General features: G+C 39.3%; 1 protein-coding gene across 1 annotated transcript; it reads right to left on the bottom strand.

Moving 5' to 3' along the window:
• On the bottom strand, positions 1-11,143 carry LOC306927141 (vitellogenin-like). Its single transcript, XM_079506813.1, has 33 exons — positions 11,095-11,143; positions 10,809-10,823; positions 10,422-10,573; positions 9,683-9,937; positions 9,307-9,468; positions 9,070-9,218; positions 8,834-8,984; positions 8,579-8,736; positions 8,166-8,325; positions 7,646-7,771; positions 7,342-7,557; positions 7,030-7,247; positions 6,165-6,262; positions 5,727-5,851; positions 5,531-5,629; positions 5,327-5,446; positions 5,036-5,222; positions 4,824-4,920; positions 4,552-4,737; positions 4,082-4,235; positions 3,726-3,978; positions 3,373-3,620; positions 3,189-3,284; positions 2,882-3,085; positions 2,627-2,769; positions 2,322-2,457; positions 2,065-2,188; positions 1,796-1,979; positions 1,607-1,701; positions 1,304-1,398; positions 1,026-1,191; positions 715-870; positions 1-231 (listed from the first exon to the last, which is right to left on the bottom strand). The coding sequence occupies exons 1-33, from the start codon at positions 11,132-11,134 to the stop codon at positions 131-133; spliced, it is 4,869 nt and encodes a 1,622-aa protein (XP_079362939.1). The 5' UTR covers positions 11,135-11,143; the 3' UTR covers positions 1-130.
• Between the last annotated feature and the right edge of the window lie 538 nt (positions 11,144-11,681).

Below are 11,681 nucleotides of genomic sequence, written 5' to 3'. Positions count from 1 at the left end.
CACAATTGTGTGACTTATGCATACAATGATTTATTAAGTACTGACATTTACAATTTGAAATATACTATTGACATTTACAAGTTGAAATGTTTCCTAAATCTAGGCAGTCCACTCCACTGCGACAGCTGCTCTAAGCACACTGAGCCGAGCAGCTACAGGCGACATGAGCGTCGATGGTCTCCCTCAGGTCCTCGCTCTTCTCATAGACGTCGGTCGGAGGGTGATGCATTTCTGCGGCGGGGCAAAGAGACACAGTTAACTACTCATTTAACAACGGCACACTTTTCACATTTCATTGTAATAACGAATTAATCAGTGGTGGGAAATAACTAAGTATATATACTCAAGCACTGCACTTAAGTACAGTTGTGAGGTATTTGTACTTTACTTGAGTATTTACAATTTACAATACTTTTACTTCCACTTCCACTACATTAGTTACAATATTTTGTAGATTTTGATTATTATTACAAAATGCATACATTGCCCACATGCATTTGAAAATAGCCAATCTACAAGCTCAAGTACAATTTGATACCAATACTTTTGTACTTTTACTCAAGAAAATTTGAATTTGACTTGTAACAGCATTTCTACATTGCAGTGAATATACAATTTGGATTCTTAAGTAAAGAATGTGGGTACTTTTCCCACTACTGTAATTAATGCAGTGTTGAGCTCAGTGATAGCAGCTCTTCCTTCATTAACACTTACTGCCGTCTGTACAGCTGAAGCTCACAGTAACGGGAGTGGTTCTGATTGGGGTGCAGCCGGGCAGACAACGAAGCACAGGCTCAACAGAGTAGCATGTGGACATCTGGTCACGGACCACCATCTCCATTGTCACAGACTCGTGTCTCATACGACATTCTAGAATGGAGAGGTATGAATAATTTAAATTAAAAGCTGTGTTGATGTTGATGGCTCTAAAGAGCCAAGTAATATGTGCACTTATATTTGCTTAGAATGTTCCTGCCATTGACAGTCGATGACGACAAAACCCCTGCTCTGGCTGTAAGTCTTACCAGTGGTATCAGCGCAGCTCTCGGCAGGCAACACCCATGAATGGGCATGGCTAACTGAGTTCTTGGTCAGGCGTCCACTAGGGGTACGGTACTCCTGTCTGACTTCTCCATCAGCCTTACCACAGACTCCACAGGTCTGTCCCTTCATCCAGTCAACGACTTTAATCTGATGATACAGGTAAAAAGGAATAACAGATCAGTTACTCATTTAATTGAATATGCCAGCTTTGGTAGTTTGGTGCAATTAAAAAATGACTCCCAAAATGATTGCTATTCACCTTCCATGTGTCCATACCGCAGTAGACTTCATGGAGACCATACATGGGAGCCAAAATAGCGACACCTTCACCTCTCTTTTTGATATGGATTCCACCTTTTGGTAGAGCATAGATGAAACAATTTGAGATGGTATAGGCTACTTCAGCAACAATATCATCTTATGATAATCAGGTAATCAGAATCAAGTATATTGCCATGTATATTTTCAAATATAACAAATTAGTATTGGCACATTGTAATAAACAGCAACTAAAATTGTTGTAGGAGGAAGCATTAGACCCAGTTTCATTTACATGGCCTACCTGCAGGGTGTTGGTAAGGAAGGTTTCCGATGGGAATTTCCAATCCATTAACCTTTACCAGAATGTTGCTTTCCGTGCGAATCAAGTCAACGTCACTAGAAGTGAAAGGTATGGTCAGCATCAGCAACTAGCACCGTTATGTATTGAACAAATGTCTTGCTTTGAACACATTTCCTGTTGAGTACTTACATGTCAGCGATTTTGACATTGATGTGTTTGTGTGCCAACACATTATCTTGCTTCAACAGAACCATGAACTTCATTTCCTCAGTGCAATCCTGAGCCAAAACTTGGTAGCAAGACACAGGCATCTGATTTGTGTATGTCTTGTTGTTGAATGTTGTCAGTGTGTCTCTGACCATGCTGCACTGAGCTGAAAGCAAGATGAAAATATTGTTAAAACATTTATTTTTATTATTTAAACATGTTTTTGGAGTTGTATCAGCTGATAGTTTTACCTGCAGTCTCCTTGGCCAACAAGTACTGGACTTTTTCTACAATATTGTCTTCAAAGGGTTTCAGACCGGTTAGTTCATCCAGTGGCAGGGCATAGGGGAGAGTGATAGTCTTCTCAAATAACCTCTGCAATTAATACAATAATCATCATCAATGAAGCAGCTGCATACAAGGAGAATTCTCCTTTAATTGTTGTAATGAATACAACAATGTTTCGTTATTCATAAAATCAAGTAGGGTAAAAATAATATCCCAATACCTTTGGTGTTTTGACAATAAGATTCAAAGACTTCCCAGATGTTGCAACTATGGTTGCAGAAACCTGCTTCTTAGTGTTTTCTGCCTTCTCTTCAATCAGCCCAGCCACATCAAGGGCAGGGGCATATTTACTCAAACTAGTGGGAAATATGTGAGAGCATTATTTAGAGGATGATTAGGCAAAATATATATTTACCAATACATTATTTTGTGGTGGCAATAAATAGAGCATACACTATGTGAAACGGTGTCAAACTTGCCTAAAGCAACAAACAAGTAATATTACAGAAATATGAAAAGACATACATCCTGATGTAGTGCTTCAAAGCCCGTGGCAGGTCAATCCAGTTCACTCTTACACGGAATGCAGGGTTTGGACCAACCAGACCGGTCTCAGCTGTGATCATGGTAGCAAACTCTCCACATCGTACTCCCCAGGACAATTTGGCCTTTGAGCAGAACAAAGGAAGTGTTGAGGAACTTCTCTTTATTTTATGTCTATAGATAGATTATTGAACTGTTCAGGCAACATTGAATAGTTCAATGAATATAGTTTCTTACAGTAAGTAGGTGCAAGCTGGGCATAATACCAGTAGCACAGATCTTCCATTGTTCAGCAGGAGACAAAGGTGCCAAAACGAACTTCCAAGCGTGATTGGGCTTATCCAAATAAGCAATGATTTGGTATCCTTGCATGCTGTGGTCTGTTCTCACAGCACGGAAGATAACTGTCATAACGGGATCGTAAGCATTAGCCAGGAATTGCTAAGGATAAAGAAGGAAAAAAAACAAAACAAACAGTTTGTTTATCCACAGACTGATTATGACAAGTGACTCCTAATGAAATGTTATGTAAAATAAGCCTCACCTTCTTGTACATGGCCTGAAGGCTTGAAGCGCTGCTTCTGGCCTGGGAGGTGGCCTTGTGGATTTTCTGGAAAGGTTGGCGCTTAGGTAGTGCAACCTGTTTGGAATGAAGTTCAATGTGTTGAAAGAGAACATGCTCTGTTATTCATAAAATCAAAGTTGTAGAATGGACCGTGGTGCTTTACCGTGGAACGACGAGAACTGGAGCTGCTGCTGCTGCTGCTATCTGTAGCAGAGATCCTGCTGGAGCTGCTGGAGCTAGAAGACTTCATGGTGGCATTCAGACCAGCAATCAGGATTTTCTTGAGTTTATTCATGACTGGAGTACCAACCAAGTCCTCGTCGCTCAGGATGATCTGTTTAATGATCTTCGCTGCAGCCTTTGCTCCAACCTGAACCTCCATCTCCAGTCTCTCGATGTCTTCGCCTTCAACTATAAATAGACATAATATATTGCTCATATAAATCATGTTTCTTCTCTAAATAAAGTGTAATATGAGTGCGACTACATGTTTTGCATGTGTACTGTAGTTCTTGCCTGCTTTCACAACAACTGCGGCGGAATGCTTTCCGATTAGTTTGTACAGAGCGGAGTCTCCGGCGAAGTCTGCACTCTCTGAGAAAAGCTCAAGGCATGCCTTCAATCCAAAAGTCATGCTCTGGGCACAGAAGCTCTCTTCAAAAATACCCTTGATAATGGGTGGATGGTCATGGTGGGTGGGTGGTTGGACGGGTGGAGGGATATGGGGGATATGGATATGGGAGAAATCAATTACCTCAGAAGATACTCCCTGAAACAGAAATTTAAAAGAGCATAAAATAATGACCTGTACAATTCCATATTTCTCTTCATGGTGGTATAATGAATGAGAAAGTCATTGAAAATCAGCCCACCAAGCTTCTAGAGACAGCTAACGGATACAGGAATACAGGAGGAGCCCTTGGATGGGTGGGTAGCTCTTGGATGGGTACGGCGGTAGGAATCATTGGGACGAGTATTTCGGCAGGAGCATCCTCCACATTCCTTACAAGAGCAAATGTCTCATATCTGCCAGTGATCAGAGAAAAAGAACAATTTTGTCTGTTATTATTATTCATGCATTGTGTAATCCTCATTCTAATAGAAATTATAGGTAGGCTACAGTATATGTATGTTGTGCTGATGTTCAAAACAAGTTAACAATATGCTTTGTTTTGAAGGCCAATGAATTTGAAATCAAAACATTCATGACATAGAGAAAGTTACAATAATTGCTTTAGTGGTACAATATGAAATAGGTAGTTTTAAATAATTTTGTACTAACCACTGTATGATTTGTAATGCCAAATATGTATAATATTTAATTGCAAAAGACAGGTTTTACCTAGCTGCTGCAATATGTTCAGGAGCGGGAACAGGGTCGGCTTTAATCTTAAAGTTGCCTTCTGCAATGTCAAGCATTACTTCAATATTTGCAGGGACAATCATGTTGACCTTAGCCCTTGCCATCAGAGCAGCCTGGATTAAAGCAGTGTTGACTCCCATCACAGCAAAGGTATGGACAGCAACACTGGAGAAAAGGGCAACTTTATTTTAGTATCTGATTTCTAAAAGCGATGACAAATTGATGTGAAATATTCGTTTGAACGGGACTACCTTGTTTGAAGGTCAGCCTCAACTCTAATGTCAGACGTCAGCAGTTGACTAATGTGGAAGTTGTCGAGGTTAAGTAATGGTCTCATGGTGGCCTTAACTATAAACACAAGATATTGGCTTTGATATGGTATTAAAATGCAGGGATATGTTATTAATTAAGTAAGAATGCAAGTACAATTTATGACTAATGAATTGCATGACTTTGAACCTACCATGAACAGACGCAGCAGCCACAGCAACAGTGTACAGACTGAGCTCCATAGGCAAACCTACTGCAGTGGGCAAGATGCGTCGCACCTCAGCAACTAGGAGTGGCTTGGTAAACTGGCGAGTGAACCCTGCTATGAAGGCCCTCAAATAACCCATTCCAAATTCGCGAGCAGCCGGTCCGGTGGCAAGCTGTTGGTAAGCAATTTTCTTTATGCCAAGTTCTTGTTTCATTGCATGGTAATGATTACATTGAGCTGGAAAGTTACGATGATAAATTGTGCTACAGAACATACCGCAATTATCTGCTCAACAGCGCTCTTGTCAAGGCTGGCAAAGGCAATTTCCTGGCCGAAAATCTTCACATACATTGAAGCCAGTGGTGCGCTTGCATCACTGGACTTCCAATAAGTCAGCTTATAAAAGAGAAACAATGGTAAATTTTAGCAGATGTTTTTTCCACAATCATGATAATTTACAGTTTAGGAAGGGACACATACAGCTTTGATGGCCCGCCTCATCTTGGTTAAATTATCAGCATCCGCAGACACGGGGACCTTCAGAAGGGCCTCCTGAATACCCTCGGTTCTTACTCCAACCTTAGAGCGAAATGGACAATGCTCATTAACAGGAATTCATTAATTTCCATCCATATTTTTGTGATTTCTTATGCTTTGACCAAGCACATTAGCCTACCTCAACGGCGTCAGTAGCAGCTCCAATCAAGTAAGTTCGGACCTTGGCTACAACAGCTTTAGGCAAAATGCTCGCAGCTTCGTTAATGTAAAAGGCACTGGCGGCAGCACCCATCGTCAGAGGATCTGTAACAAGTCAAGTACATTTACATATTTAATTTAATTTAATTTAATTTAATTTAATTTCATTTCATTTCATTTCATTTCATTTCATTTCAACGTGTTTGGGTCAGCCAAATGGGTTATGAGTATGAGTATAAGTGATATTACACAAATTGATATCTGTTCATCATTAGGTAATTGTTCATCCCCCCCAAATCATGGGGGCTGACCTTTGAGATGAATAAATAGTAATAAAAAAAAATGTAGTTGCTGCACTTTGGCTTTGTAGATAATTCACTCTACTTTTTCCACATAATTAGCATGAATTGTCACTCACTGTAATAGCCATCAACGTAGATGGCTCTGCTGAAACGGAAGCTCAATCTAGACAGTTGGTGACCGATGATCCTCATGCCTATGTTGCAGGCAGCAGCACTGAAAAGAAATGCCCAAGATTATAAACTATATTCAGTATACTGTGTAGCATTTAAAAAAATCACACCCGTGTGAACTGAGTGGTGTAAGGTTTTATATAGCATGATCAGCTGTGGTCTGACGTAATGTCTGACGTAATGAAATAAGGTAAGGTATTATGTAGCCTGATCAGCTCTGATCTGACGTAATGAAATCACACCCGGATGTGATTTCACAACTGGCTTTTTCTGTGCAGAGAAAATGACCATGGTTGCTACGGTCATCCAGTTCACCCGGGTGTGATTTAATTACGTCAGAAATTATTTTGAACATAGCAACCATGCTCATTTTTTTCTGCACACAAAAGCCAGTTGTAGGAGTGGTTTACACCACTCAAAAATACACTTTAATGAATCTCCAATTTGGTCTGGCAAATATATTGATATACAGGTAGGCCTATTTATATATTGATATTGTGATATGAGATAAAATATCATCTGGTATTTAGGATATTGTAAAATATTTTGTCACTGGTTTTAGTCACTTAAGCCATATTTCATGCATGCTTAAAAACGTTAATAGCAAAAATAGCCAATCGACAAGCTCACAAGCGATGCTGAGCTTGTATAACTGCTATTTATGATCTATTTTTATTATCGTCACATTGCGCTATGATCGTCGGTTATCAAGGTATTTGGCTAAATAAATAGTTATGTTGTATACATTTTCTTCCCCATATCGCCCAGCCTTAGGCTTCAAATACAATGTAGAAATGTCACATCTCCTACACTTTAACGAAGTCGGGGGCGGTGGCTCGGGTCAGGGACTTCATGTGAGAATAGGTGAAGCTGGCCACCTGGAGGTTGGGCTCTGATCTCAGAATGTTAGCTATGGCAGACACCAGACCCACTGGTGGCCGGGTCTCAAACAGCACAACGCATGCAAGCATACGCAGCTCTGCCTGGTGAGCTCTGTCCATGAAGATCTGAACAGCCAAATCCTGGACCTAATCCAGAGAACACATTATGGCAAAAAAAAAAAAGTTAGAGTATGAACACAAAATAAATACATAATCTATTTAAATGAGATTTAATACCCACCAGTGCAGGTGCCATTTTAGCGATGTTCCTCAGGGCCAGGAGAGCCTCAACTTGAACTCTCTGTGGCAGACTAGAGGCAGCACCTCCCAACCCTAGGAGCTTTGTGATGGTTTTAAGGCTAGCGGGATGGCCAGCATTGGCAAGTACTTTCAGCAGCAGGACAACTTCTTCTATTTTGTTATCGCGAATAGCTTCGGCTGCGCGGTCGAGGATTGGCTGTGGAGAGTTGACAGTTCATTTAAATCCTCCAATCCATTGGCCACTAGTTATGTAAAATGTGATTATGACAAATACTATTTCTTACTTTTACAAGTTCTGCAGAGCAGGTGGGTATCTCAGCACAGTACTTGGCCACCATGGTTCCATAACCGAGCATAGCAGCCTCGCGCATAATTGGCTTTTCCTGAACCTTTGCGCTGAAAGCCAGTCTCTGTGGGTATAGGAAAATATATATATATTATAACATAGAGCTAGGATTATAAACACCTCCTCATTTGGTACTTCTCTCCTATATTAATATTAATATTAATATTAATATTAATATTAATATTAATATTAATATTAATATTAATATTAATATTAATATTAATATTAATATTTATAATATCAGTTGTTATTACACCTTTCTTAACAATGTTCCGAATTTCTTTATACATTTAAGAGAAAAGATAAGAGAAAACCAAAAGTAAAAACATGCCATGAAGCATATAGCCTAATAAAGAACTCAATCATTACCTATAGAGTCCTAGACGTCCATAAATAAACACCACGCTACATTGAGAGCATAAAACGTTGTTCTTTTTATGAGGTTACTGAGAGCCTACCTCAAATATTGGGATGGAGACCGGGTCAGCTGTCACCATGTGCACCGATGCCAACAGGGCAGGGAAAGCTTCACAGAGATCATTAGCCAGAAACCTTGCCTCGATGAATCTCAGAGCCATTGGTGTACCAATAGCAGGGATTGCATCCATGATCCAACGCCTAGACCAGAGGAAATATTTTTTTACAGCTTTATTAAAAGAAAGGAGAGTAAAAAAAGAAAAACAACAACAACACCATATTCTAGGGAAGAGCAATACAATATCATAGAAATTGTTGCATGGAGACATATATTTTCTATTTATTTATTTTATGTAATATCACATTTTGTTTGGTTTTAACTGGATATGTGGTATATGTAAACGGCATTTTGCTCAGAAGATATACTTTATACAATGTATAAGCGCTTTCTTACCTGTAAACTGGCTTGAACCTGTGGTGAGCCCAGATTTCCTCAATATTCGCCCATTCGAGCTCACGCATTAACTGAACAAGCTCCACAAATTTCAGAGGAGCGTCATGATGGACCTGAACCATATTGTTTTTAACCAGGTGATTTAGGACCTCCACAGCCTAGAGAATACAAGAAGACAGAGTCATATGGTGTCATAAAGCCATAAAGCTAGCAATAGGTAGAAAAACAATACATGTAAAGATGACAGCACTCTACCTGTCTCGCTGGGTCTGTGATCTTGACGAGCAGAATGGGTGTCTGGAGAAGCTCAGAAGCAAACTCATAACCCACGGATCCACGATGAAGATACTCAGCCACAGCTGGCACGATTGACACATTCTCAATACTAACGAAGGTCAGCCTTTGTCTGTGCAATTCAAAATAGTTTCAGCATATTTGATATTTTGAGTCTATTGTCATTTTGTTAATCTTAGACAAGTCCTGCAACATACTTGGCCATCATCTGAGCAGCTCCGTTCATCTCATTGAATGGAGAAAACGAATGTACTTCAGTGACCTTTGCCTCCATGAACAGGGCACCAGTAGTTTCTGGCTTCAAGGTATACTCATAGGATACTGCTCCCCTCAAGTTCTTTGTGATCTGTGCAATAACACATGGTTAAGGTTATGCTGTTGAACTGACAGTAATATATCTTGCGGTATCCGGCAGAAAAATAAATTGGTCTTACCGCTTGACACTCAACACATTTATCCATGTAAGCCAAACCAATGTCCTTAACGATGGGTCGCTGGCAGTTGTTCAGATCCCTGGTTTTGGTCAGATGGATGCGTTCAGCCTTTGTGTCCTCATTGATTATGTAGTGGGTATTGCACACACCATGAACTCCATCCTAGATAATATGAGTATAAATTGAAAATTGCAATAGAATATAATTCAAGTCAAGTTTATCTGCGTAGCCTGTAATCACAGATATAGTATCAAAGTTTACATTCCCCCATTTCCAGGGCTGGAGCGAGTGACACTGCAAAGTACACCTAAGAGCTAAACTATTACCATAATGTATTATGATGTACAAAATACAGAAATGTACAGTTCATTCCTACCTCCTCCATCAACTCATAGACATTGTGGGTGCTCTTGATGTTAACATGAATGACGTTCAGGACTCCTCTGAAGATATTCAACACAGTAGCGGAGACAGTAGCTGGGGCAAAAACCTTACCCACAAGACCATTTGCATACTCAAACTTGATGGGAGTCATGAGTTGAGCAGCAAGGGCAGCAGTGAGTTTTGACGCTGGAATAAAAGGTACGTTGGCCCCGACACCAGCATACTCAAAGAGCTCTGGGTTTGCAAGCTGCATATGGGAGAGAGTCACATCAGTTTTAAATACTTAACCTGCGGGAACCTATGTTCAAAGCATTTACTTTTCAGGAAATGGGAAAAGGTTTACCTGTGCTCCAAATGAGATCCAATAGTTTTCATTGGTTAAATCTTTTTGAACACCTCCAACCACTTTCAACTTGGCGTTACTATTTTGGGCATGTCATTATAAATCTAGTTGAAATGTTTCAGAACAGATCTATAAGCTCACAACGCATATGCTCACGCATATCGTAAGCTTGTGGATAGGTAGGCTATCTTTGCTATTTGCCAAGTATAAAATATAGCATTAATTTATGGAAAAACAAAACAAAAAAAGTTAAAAGTACAAAAGATTCAAACATGAAAGGTTTCTGCCAGACAGGGTGATAAGTGCATTATGGAGATTATGTCAGTGTCAGTGTGTGAGTGTGACATTGTGACGTGAGCTTTGTCAGACATGCTTGCTCGTACAGTACCTTCAGGAGGAAGTGTTGAGCGTCAACTGCAGTGAGAAGAATTTTGCTGGTGATTTTTACTCCAGCTTTTGCCAGACCCTCCTCGGGCACACCTCCCATGATCACTGCCTCATACTCGTATGCAATGGTCTTGCCGGCAGGAAAGTAGGGGGCTGTGGGAATAAATTAACTGAATGAGATCACATTGACATCTCTTTTTTAAAATCAATGTTAATATTAGTTCAAATAATTGCTTCATAATTCGGTTAGGGTTAGTTCAAATTATTATTTAAGTTGTACATTTTGAACTGAATTTGAACTTTGAATATTTATCATGCAGATATGTTTGCTTTGTAAAATAAGTAACATATTCAATTGAGATCTGGGTTTGATAAAGTGTTGACTTACCATAGTTGTGACAAGCTGTAAATGATGATAGTATACATTAGAATACATAATTTTAAAAAAGATGCTTTAAAAATATATATTTTTCCATGCCATTTTCTAAAAATAATTGCATGGATATAGTGGTTAATGTATTTTTTAATCTAGCACTTTTCTTTTTTTTTCTTTTTTTTTCAATAAAGTTGGTTCCTTCCATTTCTCTGTAAAGTGACTTTGAGTACTTAGAAAAGCGCTATATAAATCTGAGCTATTATTATTATTAAGAAAAACTGAATCAAGTGATACTTACCCACAAGGGCTACAGTCAGGGCGAGGACAACCACTCTCATGATCGGGAGAGGATGAGGAGGATGTGAGGATGAGAGTCCCATACCACCTCTTATATACTGTCTTGTAATGACTGATTGTTTGTTAAGTCCAAAGTTAGCGTACAGGTGGATCCACCGGTTAGGTTAACCTGTACTATTATTGTGTGCCGTGAAGTGATTTGACCTGTCATTGAACTTTTAGTGGACACGTTCTCTGGGCAAAGACCGCTCCTCACTGTGAGTTATACTGCAATGCAATGTTTACTGTTATTATCAAAATAGATCATTCAACTTTTTTTCAGACACATAATCTAGTCATTAAATGCTTGTATTGTAACCTCTGTGTAAATTGTACTGCTCTTATGTTCCTTTTGATGTTGTATTTGTATGAGGTATTGCTTTTATGTTTCTTTTTACTATGCTGTATTTTATGCATTTCTAAATGAAAAGCACTTTGGGTCAATTTCTGCTGTTTTTAAATGTGCTATATAAATACAGGTGACTTGACTTGTCATAAAGCCTGCAACATCAAAGAAAAACAGGATACAAAACAAGAACACATAATACA

Source organism: Electrona antarctica (genome assembly GCF_951216825.1).
Source record: "Electrona antarctica genome assembly, chromosome: 7".
Classification (NCBI taxonomy): domain Eukaryota; kingdom Metazoa; phylum Chordata; class Actinopteri; order Myctophiformes; family Myctophidae; genus Electrona; species Electrona antarctica.
Note: the sequence above shows the minus strand (reverse complement) of the source record. Positions and strands in the feature narration are given on the sequence as shown.